The sequence below is a fragment of the Odontesthes bonariensis genome, chromosome 23 (genome assembly GCF_027942865.1).
Source record: "Odontesthes bonariensis isolate fOdoBon6 chromosome 23, fOdoBon6.hap1, whole genome shotgun sequence".
In the NCBI taxonomy this organism is placed as follows: domain Eukaryota; kingdom Metazoa; phylum Chordata; class Actinopteri; order Atheriniformes; family Atherinopsidae; genus Odontesthes; species Odontesthes bonariensis.
Window position 1 is genome coordinate 15,055,875 of NC_134528.1, and position 21,081 is coordinate 15,076,955.

A 21,081-nucleotide genomic window follows, 5' to 3' on the forward strand; every position below is an offset into this window, starting at 1 on the left:
CCAACAGGCAAAGTCAGCACTTTTTAGGTCAATAACAAAAAAAACAAACACAGTGCATGGGAAATTATAGCTAAAAACATTTATTAAAAACACACTGCAGGAGGTCTGACGTCACATTTCCCTTAGAGAACTAACAGGTTTCCCATAATGTACAAAGATATCTCCCTCTTGTTTTATTATATATATATTAAAGCTTTAACAGGGCCCGAGGCTTTTGGACAACTTTGAGCCGTTTGCTAAAGTCGGCCAACTACAGGCGAACCTGTGTGGAGCGGCAGCAGACTGCAGTGAGGCATTTGCCTCTCCTTCCCATCCTTTGGCCCACCTTCAAAAGACAGGAAACGCTATTTGACATTAATCAGACGGTTCGTCTCATGGCCGGTCGGTCCTTCACTCTATGAACGCCTCGCCTGTTTGACAATCGACATGGTCTCATGTGGGATCTGATCCAGGCCCAGCACTTACAGTAATTGAGTAATGACCCCTTTCAGAAAGGCCTCATTAAATTCTCAGTAGCTCTATGGGTTCCCAGACAGAGCTGCTGAACAACTGCAGTCAGCACAACATGGAGAATATTGCTGTGGGTGGGGTGGGAGTCTGTGCATGTAAAGGATTTGGAGTTGAGAGGAAGAATTATCATGAACACACTTTTAAATTCATGGGAAAAAAACAGCATCCACAAAGTTGCATTGGAAATATTAACCGATATTAAATACTGCAAGTTATCACATTTCAGTCAGTGCTGAGACATACATTTATATTCCCTGAACACTTATTTTGATGAGCTTAAGTGCTGCCCTCCTGCAAAGTCAAAGACCTGCTTCCAGACAGAAGTTCTTCTCAGACAACCACCATCGCATCAGTGCTGAACTTCAACAATCTGTACCACAGTCCTGGAAAACGCTGAAGGGTCTGTGTCCTCTGCACACAGTGAGGCTGCTGCGGTTGACGGCTGAAGGACGGTGTGCAGATGTGACTCGTAGCTGGTGTCGTGCATCCAGGGACACGGCCTGTGGAGCAGTTCTTTGTCGAGCTCACAGTTTGGCTCAGTGGGTGTCAGAGGAGTAGCCGAGGTCAGATCCAGGCGTGACAGCAAGTCGCAGTCCCAGTCCGAGTCGGACGATGACGGAGAGAGCCTGGCCAGGTCGGGGATGAGGGCTGGCTCGATGCAGACGGAGGTGGAGTGGGAGAGCGAACGCTGGGAGTCTTGACTGGAAATTGCACAGAGAGGTTTGCTAATGTCAAGAGGAGGATCGAAGGTTGCTGCTTTCGAGGACAGCTGGCATGGTGGCTGATCAGCAACAGAGTCGATCTGATCTGGTGCCCGACTGAAATTCTGTGCAGCAGGAAAAGAAAATGTGGTACAAGTCTGTTTTGAAGAAGTCATAGTCACAGAGTGTGAAGTAGAGGATGTATAGACATTCAGGTCAGGACAATGGTCCTTGTTAAATAATAAACAGCTGTAAACATCTGCTATGGTCTCACTTTGTTGTTTTGCATCTTTAAGCCTTTGCTCTGACCAGCCTCCACTCTGCCCAAATGATGCACTCCTCCTCCTTTTACTGTGTCTGTGCTCAGGACTTGCAGATCGACAGCGCTTTTTGGGGTTAGGTGCTACAGCTGATTGACGAGGGAGTGAACGAGATCGCTGCAACCTCAGAGCAGCACACTTCAAGCCTCTGTTAGAACATACAAGCCCGCCGAATCCATCCAGGCTCTCTGAGTTTGATGCGCTCTCTTCCTCTGCATTGCTCCCAGCCACAGAGATAAGAAGTGGGGAATAAAAAGGAACTGTAGACACACAGTCTGTAGTGTTCATTTCACACAGTTGTCCGAACAAAGTCTCCTCATTTGTGCACTTTTGAGGACTGAGGATAGGGGGCTCTGAATAAGGATCTATGACGTAGAGGGAATGCGGGACTTGTGGGCTGAGAACTGGAGGCTGGGAGTAAGGGTCAGGAAGGAGCCATGGACCACTGGGCCAGGGGGAGAGAGCGTCGGGCTGCTGTTCGAGCTCATACTCGGCTTGTGGTTCAACAGCTAATACGGGCATGGCTGGACTCAAAGCGTGAGGCTGTACATCAGGGGGGTGGCAGTCAGCCTCAAGACTGAAGAACTGAGTGTTAGAAGGTAGAGTGGCTGGATTTGGGATGGCAAAAGTTACTCCCGGTGGACTAGCAGGGCCACAGGAAAAAGGGCTTAGAGTGGGGCTGGAAATGTGAGTTTGAAATGATGAACCTCGTCTCTTCAGGGCCTGAACAGCATGCTCGGTCTCAGCATCAGTAAGAAGCTCCAGTTCGCAGACGTCATGGATCGGCAGAGGAGTTGGTGGTCTGGAGAAAGGACACAGAAAACTAGTATTAAAAAAACAAAAAAAAACAAAAAAAAAAAACAGAAGCCTCCATGGGCTCCTGATAAAGCAATTTCACAACACTGAGACTACTCTAGTAATAATCAAAGGTCACCTCTTCAGTGTTTCTTCTGATTGTTGAAATGGATTTAGGTCAAATCCTGGAAGCATTTCATCCACAAGCTGATCCACCTCTCTGTAGTTCAAGGAATCCAGCACAAACGAGCGGTGCTGGTCAGACTGTAAGTGCTACAGAGACGACATCATAATGTGAGAAGAAAATAAAGTAGCTCCCGACCAAATGAAGCAAACAATTCTTAAAGATGCCCACCTCCTCAAGATTAGTGAAGGCCTCACAACAGCATTCACAATAAGACAGATCCTTTTTGCGTGGCCGCCAAGGCGAGGGGTTATAATTGAGAGGACTCTGGGGCTTGTCCCGATTGCTGCTTTCAACTTTCTTTTCCCTAATAACCAAAGAACAAGTCGTTTACATATCTTTTGCAGCATTAAACAAACTTAGCAGATTGCATTATTGAATAATCACCGAATAAAGATGTCCCCAGACAGTTTGTTGGCATTTTAATGGTTTATGTCAAACAATCACTTAAGCACAGTTGAACTTACATCGTGTTATGGTCTCTTTGACCCGTCCGTTTCTCAAACCGAGGAGGAGGAGGAGATTCAAAGGGGCTGTATCGACCCGAGTAGTATAGTGCAGGAAAAGTCATCGACTGCATATGCAAAGGCTTGTATTTCCTGATTATATGGATAACAAAAGATTACAAAAGATTACAAAAATATTACATGTAAATTAAATCAAATGCATTAAAACATTTAGTGGAACTTTGAATTCTGACAGTACAATTCCTATATCCTTAAAACAATCAACTAAACCTTTTTTGAACTGGAAAAACTGCTAATCTTTTAGAAAAACTTAGAAAGAAATGACTCATTGGATATCAACCCCAACTGGGCTTCCAGATGTCATGGGTACTATCTCCATCCAAACATTACCCAGAGCACTTCAATTAACTTAAGAGAGGGCGAATAAAAGGACCCGTTAACACATGGAGGTCTCCTGCTGAAACAGGCAGTGTAGCATCCAAAGCCTCATCAAAAAGAAATCGAATCCGCTCGAGCTGTGGACTCCTGGGGAGTAACCCCACTGCAGGGGGGTGCTCTTCACATTACATGATGGGACTGCTTAACAGGTTCAATTCAGAAAATAATCTGGACTGAAATGAATACCACCAGAACTAGCGCTCAGTGGGGCAAGAAGGCCAGAAACAAACAGTACAGACCACTGCCACCCATGATTGTCTCACTATCTTTAGACTTGAGCCAGTGAAGTCCAAAAACATCACCTCTCTCTGGCTTTATTCTTTACTGTGGAATAGAAAGTTGAGGACCAGAGAAGCGAACAGAGCTCCCTTGATTTTATAAGAGTCCTCAAAGAGTGTTGAGGGATTTCTGAGGAAGAAAAACCATTTCTGTTCAAGTATGCTCATAGAACTGAATGACAGGCAGACTCACCGGCTTGAGTCTTCTATTTTAAGATAGGGGGACCTCAAAGCAGCAGCTGTGAACATCAGAACAAAAGAACAATGAAGTTAGCCAAGACACATACACCCGAAGACATTAAGAGTTGTGGGAAATTAATGCACAACTGAAAAGCACCGAGAATCTAACCTTTGACGACAGGAGAACCCTGTTTGATGGAAGTCTTCTGCAAAAATAAAAGATGTACACAAAACGTATCAGTATTAAGCAGCAGACTTCACATTACATTTTCATAAACCCTGACAGGTTCATCCCAGCTTAATAAGTGCCCCAAAGGAGTGCAGATTCCAATCAACACTTGTTAATGGTTTGACTTTTTCTACTTTAAATACATTTAAAAATAAACGTTTTCTAAAATCAATTAGCCCAAAAACTTACCTCTGTCCTCTTGTGTTTTGCACTGAAGCTCTCTCGAGTCAACTGCTTCAGATATAAGAGGAGATCTAATACCACGTTAAGGAACGGCACATGATTTTAAAAAAAGCTAACGCAAACTTTAAATGTTCAAAACAGACTCCTACACAGCTCTCCTTTCCAGGTCCAAAAAAATGTGAATGACAACAACTTTTCTTCTTCCTCTGAAAATATTTCTCCTGTTAGCATTTGGTACGTGTGGGAAAAAAGTACAATATCTCACATTTAACAAATCCAGATAGGGCTGTAATTCATATTTTCATAAAAAGGGGCCAGTTATTGCCTTAAGAAACATAACAGGAGCTCAATATCTAAATCATGACTCACAGCATAGATAACAGACTGCTTCAGTAGGGGGGGAAACAGCAGCTCATAACAAAATAAAGCACTAACATGGTGCCATCTACTGTTAGCAAGGGCTCACTACGCAACAATAATGTTCAATGATCACCGCTCATGTTAGACAAAAGGATACCGTCCGCATACAAGATCCTCACTCCCCATGAACGAGCATTGGACAAAACACTGTTCCCCTGCAGCCGCTCCTACGAGACGGATCCACCAGAAACAAGCAGCAAAAACAGTCAACATATCAAACCATCTCATCAACAGTACAATCAAAAAAACTCAAGATAAATTATAGTCTGTTTTTGGCGGCACCAACTTACATTGTTGCGAATAGCTTTTTCAAGCAGAGCCATCCCCCGGCTGCCGCACGCCTGCAAAGACAACAGCCGATCAACAATATCAGAACGTATACCGTAGTTTTGATTCAAACTTGTGCTCCAGTTAAACCCAGTGGGAATAGACCCAGGACCATTGACAGTAGCAGCATTGGTTTTTCAGTTTTTAGGACTAGACCACAAAACTCATTCTTGATTTTATTCTCTCACAAATTAATTCACAATAACTTAATAATTTTTAAGAGCATTAAACAGCAATTAGGCAGAAAATCATTTAGATTTTTAAAAAACAAACAAACAAAACAACAACAAAAAAAACACACCGAAACAGATTTAAAGAGAGGTAGGTAATATATTGTTTTAGGAGCATTCTGCTGCATGATATGGTAGAGAAACTTGCACAGCTCTCATCTTTAATGACTCATATACAGGAGAATCCGTCTGATTATTATTTGTTCAGATTTGCATAGAGACCCCAGAGCAAAAACAAAAAGGAAGATTTGGTTGCAAATATGACAACAGAGTGAAACGGTCGATTTATTTATAAAACTACAAGTAAAACCTGAGCTTAGATTCCAGTTAAATCCGAGGCTCAATGCTCTAAGACCGAGAGAAATTAAACTCGTCAGGTCAGGCTGCCCTTCTCTGCCCTCCAGTTCGCTCTCCCACTGATGGATTATTACCTAATGGGGGGAATTTGTCTGCAGCCTTTTCCATCCCTGGTTAGAACGGGCTCCAGTTATACTGCAAGCCTCGTCCTTTTAATGTTGTACCGTATACAGCTCTCCCACACTGCTGAAAGAGCAACGGTGGAATCAGAAATAGCTCGACTTCTAAGGAAGGGGGCATTAAAGACGGCCCCTCTGTCTGAGACAGAGAGGCTTCCTCTGTGGTGTGCTAACAAAAATTGTAAAGCATTAAAGTTCAAGTAAAAAGTCCTTTTTCAGTTGTTGTCTTCAACTTTTGTCATGCAACCCTACATCTTACAGGATTTGATCAACAAACCAAAGCCTGAGATGAGGTTATAAAAGGTTTTAAAACATGCGTTAGAAACTTACCACTGGTCTAGGAGTTCCTGGTCGTTGTTTATTGTTACAGAGGCCGCTTTCGCGCTGATTAATTGGATGTTGTGTTTCATCACTCGTCCCCTTTGCCCCTCCTTTAGTAACCACACACTTATCCTTCGAGCCGTCTTGGCTTCCAGTTACAACAAAGCTCACATCCTTGTGGAGGAAACTCTCAACCCTCTTCAAGAAGAAAAAACCACAACAAACAAAACGCAATCAGTTTCTGCAAAGAGACACAGTAAAACCTTTGTTTTTACATGATCTAACTCGAGATTAAGCGTGATTGCGACTGAAGAAAACAGTATTGCTTGAGATCTTATTGGCTTGGTTTTGTGCATTTTGAACAGAACTGATCAAATCATCACTTCCAAAATGAAGCTCCAATGCAACATTTTTCATGGCACTCACAAGGCAAGAATATTAGAAAACTTGTTAGTTTCCTTGAACATAAACAAGAACAATACTGGAGAGGGTTATTTTCACACATGCTCACCCCCCCTAAATAAGAGATGGCCTCCAGAAGCAGGGATGTTGAGCGTTTCTTAACATTATCCAGGTAAAAAGTCTTCCCCTCGAGCTTCTTCACCCCAGGTGAGAGTCGACCAAGAAGGCCTCTCTCCTTAGAAGACGGCTGAGGCTGCATGTTCCTTATGCAGTAAGGGGGCTCGCAGCGTCGCAGTAAAACCCCAGAAATCTACAAAACAGAAAAACAAACAAGTGTCAAATGCATTTATGATGAAGACAATAAGACATAGCATAAGCAGGTCACTCAAGTGCCAGTTAGCAGTGGTCGGTGAAAGAAAAACAAAAAAAGCATGCAAATCCAGAGAAATCCTACTTTGTTCTAATTAAACTGAGGTTGGATAAAAAAAAACTAAAATTTCTTGTCACATTTAAAAGACCAACTTACTTTTAAAGTACAAGAGATTACAATGTTTACTTTGTTAACTGAAAGAAGGGGAAATAGGCAGCCACATCCAGAAACTACATCCATTCAGTGTAAGAAGGCTCATGTACACTAATTAGCCTAACTGTATCCACTTATTTCAGATTTATCAGTAACATTATTTATTATTCAGTATAGAATTTCTGTGCCAAGTTTATTTCATCATTTAATTTAATTCAATTCAACATCTTCACGCACCATTGCATAAGGGAGTTGATTAAAATAGCTTGGAGCCCTATAAATCGCTAATAGCAAGTGATATTACATACAGCAAAGTGCAACAATCGTGTATTTTTGACAGTTTGAAAACAACTACTCTCTCGTCAAAAATCAAACTAAGGATTTTTGCAAACACTTTGATCAAAGCAATGATATTGCAATTCTAACAACAATGCGAGAGAAAAGTTTGATCGCGTCAGTTTATCAACGAACTACATCTGCGCTGTTCAAGCCTTCCAGAGAGCGAGTAAGCAAACACGTTAGCTTTAGCTGACCGCAGCTAGCTTAGCTTTCATCAATCCAGACAACCCCTGATCAACATAGAAAATTTGACGCTCGTAAACCCTTTTCCACGTCATTCATTGGAGTACAAGTAAGAACGGCTGTTTACTTACGTTTAGTTGTTGTGCAGAAAATATCTGATAAAGAAAATTAAGCTTTTGGTTCGTCAAAAGCTGTTGAAAACGCAAACCGCCGCTTTTTTAAAAACACTGAAGAAGACGTGAACGTGCCCTCAACGTCACATCCGGTATATGCTTGTTTTTTTCCCTATGCAATGCAGCTGGAAATGTCAATATTATATAATTTATATATATATCAATGTTTCATATGTATGCAAATAATAATGATAGGAATTCTAGCAATACACACACACACATATATATAATTATATGTACTACGTATCATAAGTAAATCAAAACGATGCTTCTTTGACTTTTTTTCAACATTTCAGACAGGAATTTTTGAAATCTAACTTGGAGGAAAAAAGGTGGAATATCTATTTTTTTATATTTCATATTTATTTTTTTACTAAGCATATTTTATCTGAGCGTGTTTTTTGAGTCGCATTGTGAAAATGACAATTACATTATAAAAGGTTTCCGACAGTGTCTAAAATGCAGCACATAGTTTTATCAGTGAGTGAAAGTTGTCTCTGTGGAATCTATGTCAATGTATTCTTGGTTTATGGAAATATGTACAATATTTACATTCATGAACTGATTTATCAGTTTATAGGACCATTGACTGAGAGGAGTCCAACTTAAACTGATCCCCTTTTAATTAAATAGGTGTAATTTTGTGCTAAACAGGAAAATATTAATTAAAAAAGACTCACCTGTTTTACTTGTCAGTGTGTTCAGTTCATGCTTCACCGGATCGTTGTTCTCAATGATTTATCGCTACTGTTCCACAATTTCAGTTGTGGAAAATATTATATAAAAATATATAAAATAGCCTATAAAAATATTAGGCTAATTTGCAGTTGAAATTCTCCGTTGCTTTAGCTATCTAATATGTAGCTGAGGAGATGGACCAAAACCAACACTGATAATCCATGGACGATTTTACCATGTGAAACCTCACTGAGGAAAATCATCAGGACACCGCATCCTTCTGGCTGATCCAAACTAGCATGGGAAATGGGCAGTCATTTATTATCTAAAACCACTATTCAGGGTCTCAGGGGAGTCATTCCTAGCTACCATCAGACAAGAGACAGGGTCACTGACTAACTGATTGTTTCCCATCAGTACTAAAATGATTATATTTCTTTCCATGAAAGACAAAAACAATAAGACAAATACAAACTCTTTATTCAAAACATGCACTTTTTGTTAAAAAAAAAAAAAATCTGTCCAAATTTAGAAGCCCTAATGGCATTACAGGTTCAAAATCTGTAAATCTAAATAGATGATTTTTACCAGTCCACAACAAATACAGGTTCGATGGGACTTTTTTTTGTTTGTTCGACATGTTACACAAACTACTGAGGTACCGGTGATGGTGGAAGAAAAGCTGCTGCATGAACATCAAAACAAAATGACGTTTAAAACAATAAAAAAAACATTGACAACATCGTAAAGACAGGGTCAGGTCACTAAACATTTCCATTTACCGATACACACAACAGTTCGTCAGAACATCAATGAACGAGAGAGCTCCTCTTTTCTCTCCGAAAGAATGACGAGAACGCTGTAAAATGAGTAACTGGAACATTCCGTTTTTTCTTCTCGAAAGCCACTGAAAACAATCCCGTCTGCATCAAAACTTACTGAAAGAAAGAAAAGAAATGTGCGTCTTCAGAAAACTTAATGCAGTTCAAGACATGGAGAGTAAAAAGAAAATATTCTTAGATTAGATAGATTGTCCTGTTTTTCGTTCACAGTGATGAGAACATTTTTATGGTTGGAAAAAATAAACCTCTTTCGATATTGAACATAAAGTAATGCAGAGACTGTGTAAAACAGCTCTGACTGTAGATGAAAGGCACTTAACACTTCAAGCACAGAAGCCCCCATTTGCTGAAACAGGAAATCAAAATTGGTGCCAAATCTTAAAGAAAAGGTTTACAGCCCAGTCACAGCTTTGGAGTTTTCGCAAGCTGCTGTTTATCTGTAAATAGCAGGGTCTATCTTTTTTTCTTTTTCTTTTTCTATTACTGCTCATTGCAGAATGCTAATAGTGGAACTGTGGCATATAACTGTAAAGCACATCTGATGCTCACTGTAACGAGTCCCGAAACATTGGTGTTTCTCCCTGAAGTGGAAAGGCTTGTTTCAGGCCAACTTTTTCCTTGAAAAAAGCACATTTTCAAACGTACAAAGACACTAATAAAGATCCAGTCTTTATATTTGTGTAAACTATCCTTCAATTTCGCATTAGAGCCAATATCTATAATGTAGCCATATCAAATGTGCAATTCGTTACCTGTATGGACAAGCAGGTTTATAAAGGTGTAGGAAACTATTCAAATGTGGGCTGGTGTCATGTGGTTCCTAGTATCCTTTTATCATTTTCATTGTTTGAATATTATTAGAAATAATGTAAACTGGTAGCCCTTTTTATTTTTTCCTTTACAGTATAAATACACAAATGTAAATACTGTGCCAGCAGAGTCTTTTCATCGTTTGAAGAAGTAGTTCAGATCCACTCAGATCCTTTTATTACTCCGTATTTGCTGCTACTACTGCTGCCCCTGTCTGTGTCTGCCTTGCTGGAGGCGTGTCTGGAGGTCTGCCGGTGTTTACGTTCACGGTTGGGCTTGCTGTGGTTGTTACTGTGGCTCTGCAGCTGGCTGTAGGCCTGATTATCAGCCTTCAGCTTATTCTGAGACTGAACCATGTCCTTATGAGCACTTCGAGGAGCATCTCCCCTCCCAGGTCTGCACAGATTCTCATCATTATTAGCGTGCTGCTGGCGCTCCTCTTGAGCAATGTTCACGTGGTTCTGCCGACACGTGATCTTGGCATTAGTGAGATCAGTGATGGGTAGAGGTTGGTTGCGGTTCCCTTTTGACACTAGAAGAGGCTTGATGGCGATGTGGTACCCCGGTGGGGCCGATGGAGCATTCCAGGTAAAGGGGTAGCTGCTGTAATCATCTCCACTTAATCCTGCCTCGTTGAGAGCTCCGTTTACTTTTGTGAGTCCGTACTGCTCATCATCAGGAAGCTGCAGCTGGCGGGAACGCACTATCTCACAGATGGTACCAATGCCTAGGTGAAGCATCTCCCATATATCGAGCGCCAGACAGAGCAGGGAGACGGCGTACATGATAAGGAGAAAGATTGTTTTCTCAGTTGGCCGTGACACAAAGCAGTCCACTCTATGCGGGCAGGGTAGGTCTGAGCATACGTAGTTGGCAGGAACTGCAAATCCATAAAGGGCATACTGTCCACACAGGAAAGCCACCTCCAGCAAAGAGCGGGCCAACAGCTGGAGGACATAAATGCGCATCAATCCATCCTCTTTAATACGGTGACGCCCATCGTGGCGAACTTTGGGCTTTACTTGTCTCTCACTGCCGTCTCCCTTTGCCGCGCCATCACCGTCACTCTCCACCTCCGTCACTTCATAGATCATGGGATCTTCCTCATCGTCATCCTCAGCCTCTTCAATGCCCCTGTGCTGCTTTCTGCCTGCAAGATAGGGCTTCTTGGATTTCCTTTGAGAATAACTGCTCACTCCCCCGCTATCTGCCTGCTCCTCTGCCCGAGCAATTTTGTTGACAGCGTAGCCCAAATACATGAGCGAGGGTGTCGCCACCAGGATAATTTGGAAGACCCAGAAGCGGACGTGGGAGAGTGGTGCGAAGGCGTCGTAGCAGACGTTCTCACAGCCAGGCTGGCCAGAGTTGCAGACAAACTTACTCTGCTCATCGTAGTAGATTGACTCACCTCCCACGGCTGTGAGGACTATGCGGAAAACTATGAGGACGGTGAGCCAGATCTTGCCCACAAATGTGGAATGGTTGTGGATTTCTTCCAGCAGCCGAGTCAGGAAGCTCCAGCTCATGGTAGTGGCAGTGAAACTACAGCCTGAGGCAGCATGCAACTCCTTATACTCCCCTGTGGAGAGAGAAGAAAGGATTTACCTTTGGTGCACGACAACACAACTTATAAGTTTGTAATTGAGTCTCATCAAACGAAAGGGAATTCTTGTCTCAGTTTCGTAAACTCCACGGTTAAAGAATAGAGACCAGAACAGGGTAGAGAAAAAACTAGAATTAATCAAAATAAAGCAGATATACTCAGGAATTTATTAGTGGCACACTCTATATTTAAAGATTTTACCTACATCAAGCCACTAAATGGTTATACTATTATGTTTTCCTCATCTTTTAAAATAAAAAATTTTTATAGCCTTTTTCCTCCTCACACGTGCAAAAATTAATTTTTAATTAACTCTTCTACCACAGCTACTGTGAAACAAAATGACTTCATGAGAAAAATTATTCCTGGTGTCTAGTGAAGAAATAAAGATCTACAGTCTGTGTAACACAATTCATGTGGAGAATTTAAACTGTTACTGTTGGTTTTATCAGTAACAGCTGGACCAAAGCGGGCCAAACTACAAGTACTGCTTCATGGCGGGTTTATCCCTCGAGGAAATTCCTCTTCATGCTTGAAAAGCTTCATAGGTCAGTGTGAGGTGACTTAACAAACAAAAGAAAAGGATCAATACAAAGGCTGGGCTGAAAACAAGTAAAACAAAAAGCAGCTTATGTCCACAGAAAAAACATTTTAAAAGCGCTTTTGTCCACAAGAGAGAGAGAGAGACTGACAGAAGAAGTGGAAAACTTAATGCTTCTGTCCATAACCGTCACCAACACAGAGGCAGAAAAAACTGGGGAAGGTTTCAGACTGACATTAGGCGTGATTACTAAGTTTTATGTTCAGGCTTATTAAAATTGCTGCTCCGATCTATCCAAAAGTTTAAAAAAAAGGTGTTATTTTCTTAAACAGGAATCGAAATGTAAAGTCCCGACACTCCCTCCAGTCTCACGAGACACATGGCCAGATCACTCTACAACGAGCGCCTTCTTACAGTAGCCTAAAACTATTTTTCCCATTTAAAGACAAGAAAAATATCAGCCCAGAACTCTACACTTAGAGGGATTCACGCCTTCTTACCAGAAAGGAAAAACACTATTTATCATTCGGTCTTTTTGGAGTGTCCCACATATCATCTCTCCTTCCCAAACCCAAAAAATAAATGGACCGGGTTTCATTGTACAAATAAAGACGCCACACACTCTTCCACTATAATCATCACCACGTTTTTTTTTTGCCGCTTTTGTTGGCATGGAAGGGCAAAAACACTTTGCTGCAGCGAACAAGGCATACCTTCATCCAAACAAACTGTCCCACTGATTTAAAATGTGACACAGACAAGCACTTTCCTACAAACGATTCACAAATGGTGCACTTCTTCACAATAACAACACTTTTAAAGGTGTTCTTCCTCTTCAATAGCTGTGCCCTTAATGCTCAAGTCTAAAATCACCTTTGGCATTAGTACACAAAGAGAACAGTAGAACCATAATTCCTAGTAAATTTCCCTCATAGTCATTCTCACATCATCAGCATGTCTGATCACACAGGTCTTCCATAAACTAGCAATGCACTCCTTTGGTTTGAGTACTAAAAACGTTTATGTGTGTCCAAGAAAACGACACATGAAACACTACAATAAGTTCTCTGTTTCAGCCATTCAAGCTCGGATTTTTATTTAATTTTACTACAATACGGCGTTGCGACATGCATTAATAACCCATGACAGAGATAGTCCTCAAAATAAGCAGCAGTACTTCACGAAATGAAAGTAAGGGTTTTATGTTCAAGCCTAAAAAAGTCTGAGACCTTCACTGACTTTTCTAAATTCCTGTCAAATGTCCTTTTGACATCAAACTCATCCAACTATTTATCTCGATAGATCGTGACAGATTGCTTTATGGAAAACAGGAGGCTAACTAAAGCAAAGCCATTCATTTAATGTCCATAACAGCACCACATGTTAATCATTTTTATCTAAGACATTAAGAACTATTCTCTCTAACACACACAAATATCTTACAGCCAAAGTATTAAATATATTTCTTCTCATCTACACAAAGCACCAGCAGCAGATTCATGAAAAACCTTTCCTGTATAACTTTTGCAGCGTGTTAAATTTGTCCTCAGACGAACTTGATGCACACACACCGCACTGTTTGACCTGAAGACAACCATCTGCTCGAGCCTAACAATGCACTCATCTAACGAAGAAAAATTATAAAAATTATTTTGGCATTATTGATGCAATGCCAATGAGTGCGACTGAGAAAACAGATCCAGCTCTATCTCCATCTGCAATGTATGACTGAACATGCTTGCTGACGTCTGACTCTGTCTTAATGAGAGTCACGTGCCCTTTAAAACTGCACATCTGGCTGTGTTGTGTAACGCACCATTTGGAGGGCCAGTGGCAGAGCAACTGTATCACCACCCAAACACGAATCCTTCCAACGAACAGAAAATGGGACACTCCTTCACACCGTTCGCTTTCAGCTCATCGGCAAAGCAAAACCTGCTGCCGCGTTGGGCAAAGTATGTTCATTTGTGTCCCATCCAGTAATATATATTTAGCTCTAACAATCCTCTTACTCCAACATGATAAAAACAGCTGCCATGTGACAGCTCATGTTAGCATAACATCAGTAAAAGATACTGGCAGTGGATGGTTGCAGATGAAAACATCACTTTTCTCAACTCAGTCTCTTGGTAAACAGTGAAAGAGATCAACCAGAAGAACTTACTGGCTCCCGACTGACACAAATTGTGCGTTTCTTTCATGAGACTCCGAACAACCTTTAAAAGGACATCATTCTATAGTGCTGGGTTATCAGCAATTAACATGGACTGCATAAGGAGGTAAGAGGAGAGGAAAAAGACACCTGACTCCAAAAGCATGCAAATCATGTTCATCTTCAAGCTTAAAACTGTTTCTTCACTTCCTTTTTTTCTGTATTTTCACTTTTATCACTTTACTTTATTTTTGGATTTCCTTTCATTTTAGTGCCAAAGCCAACAACTTCACTAGGCAATGAAAGTATACGGTTAATGTTCAGAAAACATTACGATTAGGCATTAAAATACATAGTAAATTGCATTTAACTGTGAAAAGCTATACCGTCATTTTCCATGCCGTCATGGGGATTTATCACATAATGTTACCAGCTCTGCGGTTAAAGCAAGTGTGGTGGACTCCTGGTCAAGTGTTAGTATGTAACAAGTTGGGAATACGAACAAGTTAGAAAGTCTAACAAAGCTAGAAACAGTACATTTCTAACATGACATGACATATACTTAACAGAGTTGGAGGGTCTATTTTAAAACAAGCAGTGTTGAATACGTTACCAGGTGATTTAGTTCCCAGAACCTAATAAACTGTAAAAAGTACTGGGTTGGATGGGAGTCAGATTTCCTCAGTTACGGAACTCAGATTACCTCAGTTACAGTCGTGTGTAACTCTGACAGACCTTTTAGCTTCAGTCCAAATTTGGAGGTTTTATTCCTGTCCATGTGCACAAATCAATCCACAGCGTTTTGAAAAATGTGAACAAATTTATGTTGCTTTTATACGTGAAACCTGGAGCTGGGATAAAGTACCCTTACTGGCTTCTTACTTCTACTTGTGTGGTAAAGCACAATGTTTGGCTCAAGCGATGTGAAAAAATACCCCATAATAGTACTGAAAATAATGTAGCAGGAAAGTTTGGACAGGGATGGTATTTATGCATATCTGAAAGGCAAATCACATGCTAAACTAGAAATGCACTCAGAGAGTGCAGACCTCCGCCAACCGCCAACCTACCTGTGGATAGCGAGCCATGTATGGACATACGTTCCTGATGTGGGCTACTTGTTGTTTGGCGCTGTCAGCAGAAGAGGCATTCCCTTCTCTCTATTCATTATTGAACAGCAGTGTTCGCCGTTATTATTACGCTATATGCAGTTATGCACACTGACTTGCCGTTGCAATCTTTTGTTGTGCTAATTACAGCAAATCTGCGCAATATGCATTCAATCCGCGCACTATGCATTCTGTCTGGCTTTGGCTCTGTTTGGCTTTGGCACCTTGAGGTCGCGGCACCTTGAGGTCGCGCCACCTTGTGGAGGTCGCGCCACCTTGTGGCAGGTCGCAAGATTGCAGCAACGAACGAACGAACATCCAGACAAAGCAACAGACAAACTCGGGTGATCACATAACCTCCTTGGCGGAGGTAATTAAGATCATCTAAGGCATAACCTTGTCCGTTCACCCACTCATACTTGTGTGTGCTTGTTAGTAAATGAGTACATGCAGCTCAGACTTGTGCTGTGCTTAAAGTAATACTTAAATGTTATTAGGTGCAACTTTTTCCAGAAAAGTCACCAGGGTGCTCATTCGCACATGAAGCTGGCACGTTCAGATTAACAGAAAGGAGTGCTCATCTGAAAGAGGCTTCATAGGGCCACATTGGAAGCCCGAGGGTGGTACGGCACACTGTCTCCAGATGTCTATTCTCAGACCAGCAGCCTCCTGTTTCTTAGAGAGCCAGTAAAAGAAAAAAAACAGCGTCCCAGCTTTGTACAAGCCTATCTAAGAGGGCTTCAAGCTGTGAACATGAAGGTCTGTGGTTTCCTTCACAGCCATAAAAGTGATGCTCCACCCAAAAGGCTATCTTAGAGTATGAAACACTCTCCAGCTATTTACTCAAAAAGGCAACCGTTAAACGTTTGCAGTCTGCTGACTCTGCTTTTTCAAGGACTCGGGTGTTTTGGGTTTTTTTATTTGTATTTTTTTTTTTTTAACCTTAATTAGATACTCACTACTCTGTAGAAATGTTTGAAAAAAAAAAAAGGGTGGAAATAAAGGAGGGGATGACTTGCAACACAGATTCCTGGTTGGACTCCAACCAGGCATGCTGGAACCATAAAGTCAGCGTCTGAAATACAGCTAACACTTGCCACAACGTTTTCCTACTGCTTCTATGATGTGAGTGGGAGCCAAAAAGCTCATCTGTTGTAATGTGTAACCATGGCATTGAGAAACTCGTCTGCAGGTGGGAGCGGCCTATTGGACTTTCCAAGGCCCAAGTAATTCCTGGAATAAGACGCCAAATACAGATCAGTTCCAAGAGGAGACGTCAAGATTTCGGCTCAAGAACAAGAGACAAAGGACGAGGTAGTTTAAACCTTGTTTCCACCAGAGGAAACCATAGCAGTTGCAGTGCTTCTTAACAATAGTTGGTGAAATCGTTGAAAAGTCCCTGAGAAGGAGTCCCTCTGCACCCCAGATTTTGAAATGTTGGCTGTGACTTTCTTTCCATGTTGTCTATCGATAGTTTGGCTGTGTTACCTGCCAATAATGTGTGAGTGGTATCATCAGCTAATTTGCTGCCAATCTACAAAAAACAAAAATCTCTGAAGACTTCAACCGGAACTCTCTCTCTCTCTCCGGTACACTTCAACTTTCCAAAAGTCTGTCAACTGATTTGTTGTTGTTTCTTTTCATTTATCATCTATAACAACAACAAATCCATGGCAATAATCTATGAAGCAGCAATACAATTCAGAAAGCCCTTCAGAAAACAATATAGTAACAATAAATCAATTCAACTGAATTGAACGAATTAATAATGTCCCCTGGACAGCTACAGAAAAGAAATTAATTTACCTAAACTTTAAATTCAATGTTTCTTGACACAGAGACCAGAGGATATTTTGGACTAACGATGTGGGCCATCCAAAGATGTTACAACACAAACAATGGAACATTGAACATAATTGGATCTAGACTCCACCCTCTAGCAATGAGAGTTAGGTTGTCTTCTTACAGTCAGTCAACAAAAGTACAATCTGACTGCATAAGCCATCAATTATCTTGCCAGACAGCAGGAAATTAGCCAGTATTTTTAAATGTACTCTTTGAGCAATAAGCCCATAAACTTTTATATAAACTTATATAAACTCTGAATAAGCCTATTTTTCTTCCATACCACGTTCAATATGATACTTTTTTTAATCAATAAAAGTAAAGACTAATTCCTACTTTAAACCTCCTCTGCAATAGCTCTGCTAAATATGTTTGTCCTGTGAGGGAATAATGCAAATACCAGGTTTGTTAAGGGTCCCAAAATGATAACAACTGCCCTACCGCACCGAATCTAACAAATAGAAGAAATAAAAAAAATAAAAAAATTCTACATATTTCTAGAAAATGAACTTGCTCGTTACCTCTGTGTGATACTTCGATTCCTTCCTTTCCTCCTCAATATTGTGGCCGGAATCCAGGGAGACTTCAAACTCCATCTGCCTGCAAACATAAAAGTTGGACTTTTTTGTATTTTAGATTGATATCACACTCTTTTGTTGTGATTTTAATGCGCATACGTCAATGCAGCTACTTTTAGGATTTTAGCTCTGGAAAAGTTCCTAATTGCTGTTTTTCCTCTGTCTTATTAAATAATTATTCACTAACATTAGCTGCTTGAACATCATTTTTAACACAATACGCCACCTTTTTGGGGTTTGGGTGTAACACCAAACTCTGTGACCTGTAAGATTCAAAGATATAAGTGGGAAATTTGGTTTCATTGTCATTTTATAGCGGTTTTAGAACGCTTGTCTCATACACACATTTTTTAAAAATGTAATTATTCGCAAAAATATTGCGGTTTACATTTTATAGCCGTTTCCTAAAGAAAAAACAATATAATTCATAACATGAAAGAGAGAACCACAAATATCAATAAAACAACAGACTGGATGTTTGGCCAACTGCCCAGTCACAAATTCATGAAACGATGCAGAAATTCTGATAAAAATCTTTTTGAAAAACATCAGCAGTAGCTGCGAATGCCATGGGTCACAAAATATGATGTTACACCGGTGAACTGTTGACTTTGTTCCAGCCCATCACAACTTTATTCACCATGGAAAATTACACTGAGACCAACAATGGCCTTTACAAGAGCAAACTGCTCAAGATGGCAGCAGCAGCTTACCCAATCATGAATTAAAACTACATATCTGTGGTCAGAAGCACCATATTTGGATAAATCTAAAAAAGCGCAGCTGCAGCCGAGGTTGCTAGCAGTATGCTAACAAATGAAAATCGTCCAAAAAGAATTTAGAGGGTTGTTTGGCTTTGTTTTTTTTGTTTGTTTGTTTGTTTTAGACTTTACAAAAACAATACAATGGATTTATTTTATCACAGTTTGCCAACAACTATGAACTGCATTTATCGTCAGCTGTCAAACCTGCTAGCAAACGTTACTAAATTTGCCAGATCAGCTAATTTAGCAAATGCCAAAACTCACACAAATAGTATGGAAAGACAGAAAGATACATTTCAATATTAATCATCTGCTATATCATTGCCTTGCAGTCTTTTGGCAACATTTCGCCCAATTATTTTCTCCATGTATTTCTTGGCTTAATGCTCAAGACAATCCTCTTCTTTCTCACCTTTTCGGAGCACATTGCTGGGTCGTTATCAACCGGCAAAATGTGCGACTGAGGGGAAGAAATCTTCAACTCTGAATCAGAGCAACATTAACCGTCTTCTCCCGCACTCACCAAATAAATACATAAGGAAACGTCATACTCATTTAAAGAAAAAAAAAAAAAAGAAAAAAAATCAGCTCTCTTTTCTTATTTTCGATCCCGCCGACTTGACTGAAGAAGAGCGCCTGAATGTTGAAGACTCAAAAAGGCAACTCCGCCTGAGAGCAGGGAGGGAGGGGTTTGTGTGTGTCCAAGTGAGTGCGTGTGAGAGAGAAAATGAAATATCAAGAGGCAGTTTTCCTACTTGATATTGTTGTAAAAATCTATCTGCTGAATATATCTCCCTTTGGCACCTTTCTGTCACGGCTGTGTCCAAATATAGCGACATATTGTCTCGCAAAGTTGTTTTTTTTCTCCCCTCCCTTTGTACGACACGACCTCATGATAATTATTTTAGGATTAAATACAGACAAAGTGTGTCCTCCAGATCAATCAGTCGAACACCTTTTCTCAGTGCATTACTGGTTTTGTGCCACCTGCTCCAGTTTCTGCGGATGAATGCCAAAGAAAAGTGACTTTGAAATACTAGTTCTACTACTTGGAACATTGCACAGCCACATATTTGCATAGGACTGTCATAGTGGCATCTTGCCCCTCAACTTTGCCTTTGTATCCTCATGAAAGAAGATGTTAATCTAGTGATGAGGGAGGACTTAGTCACTTTTTTTCCAGAACAAAGTGCAAGTATTCAGTGTAGCAGAGCATGTAAATGCCAGTCTCTTCACAATAACCTACAGAACAGTAAGCTTTATTGCAACCTCGCTGGTTTTCTCCAGTGGTAGAAAGAGTTAGTATGAGGACTTTATAATAAAAAGGGCAAAGAGTGTGTTCAAACACATATTATGTATTTAAAACCTGAGTCTGTTTCATCTTCTTCCATCGAACTTGGCTTTTTAGGATCCTTTTTTTTCGGGCTGTTTGAACACACATTTCATGCCCCTTAAGCTGCCTTAAAGGTGTGCCAAACACATTCTTTACATAAGTGTTTTTTATGCAACTCCGCCTAGAAAAACAAGTGTACGATAATGTAAATCCTGACAATATGATCAGGCAAATAATTTGAAAAAATTAAAGCAGTTTAGCTCTAATAAATTATATAATTTTGCTACAACATGAAATTTGTGGAAACAAGGGCTTTGATATTGTGGACGCTTTAGTCAGGTGCTCCCTTAATAGTATATTTTGCTACTGAAGCATCTGGTTCTTATAATTTAATCCCTGCTGTAATTTATCACATCACGCATTCCATGGCATCTTTTCAATTTCCACTCTCATAACTTCAGCGAACAACTCCTGCATTCACAAGGGCTTCACAATGCAGGGAGGTTTATTCCGTCATATTAAACATCCTCAAGGATATGCAGAAAAAATCCAAGCATTGTTTCTGCAGCTGATGACTCGCAAGTGGAGGAATTCTGTTCTATCTCCACAGCTCATCTCAAGGACGTGAGATAAAAGCCAGCTCAGACAGGCCACACTTCTTTCTCCTTTCCATCTCCATCTGTTGCTAACTGACTGTTTCTTTCTGCCGCTCAAAACTATTAAGCTTGACTTTTGGCTGGCATTGCATTCTAAACTATCACCAGAGGAATGAAACATAGAGAAGTGGGGAAAAAACAACCCTAATCAGCCTGATAGCATTTTGGCATAAGAAGGCTCCCGTCCTAATTCAGAATGACCTCCCACAAGGCTGAAGTCCCTTAACTGAATTATCTTTCACCTCGGAAGCAGTAATTGAATGGAGGGGAATCAATGAGGTTATCCATAAATGCAATCATCAGACAGCGCTGGCAATTTAAAGCATTTCAACAGTTGAGTGTCCCCTGTTATTGGTGGGAGGAAGGGCTGTATCAGCTGGTTTCTGGATATTGACTCTGAGACACCAGGCTCAAATACGATTCGTCATCATTCCCCACAGATTGATTTTAAAAGGATTTTCTCTCCATCTACTTACCTCGGGAGGTTATTG

The 21,081-nt window shown here is 40.7% G+C and overlaps 2 protein-coding genes across 2 annotated transcripts; both read right to left on the bottom strand.

Annotated features, from left to right (window-relative positions):
- Nucleotides 1-96: 96 nt before the first annotated feature.
- dbf4b (DBF4B-CDC7 kinase regulatory subunit) lies at nucleotides 97-6,252 on the bottom strand. Its single transcript, XM_075457525.1, has 10 exons — nucleotides 6,069-6,252; nucleotides 4,996-5,046; nucleotides 4,803-4,872; nucleotides 4,292-4,356; nucleotides 4,043-4,079; nucleotides 3,887-3,932; nucleotides 2,978-3,109; nucleotides 2,682-2,817; nucleotides 2,466-2,599; nucleotides 97-2,333 (listed from the first exon to the last, which is right to left on the bottom strand). The coding sequence occupies exons 2-10, from the start codon at nucleotides 5,026-5,028 to the stop codon at nucleotides 860-862; spliced, it is 2,127 nt and encodes a 708-aa protein (XP_075313640.1). The 5' UTR covers nucleotides 5,029-5,046; nucleotides 6,069-6,252; the 3' UTR covers nucleotides 97-859.
- Nucleotides 6,253-8,821: 2,569 nt separating this feature from the next.
- On the bottom strand, nucleotides 8,822-19,580 carry LOC142374030 (gap junction gamma-1 protein-like). Its single transcript, XM_075457526.1, has 3 exons — nucleotides 19,014-19,580; nucleotides 17,781-17,859; nucleotides 8,822-11,588 (listed from the first exon to the last, which is right to left on the bottom strand). The coding sequence occupies exon 3, from the start codon at nucleotides 11,533-11,535 to the stop codon at nucleotides 10,165-10,167; it is 1,371 nt and encodes a 456-aa protein (XP_075313641.1). The 5' UTR covers nucleotides 11,536-11,588; nucleotides 17,781-17,859; nucleotides 19,014-19,580; the 3' UTR covers nucleotides 8,822-10,164.
- Nucleotides 19,581-21,081: the final 1,501 nt, after the last annotated feature.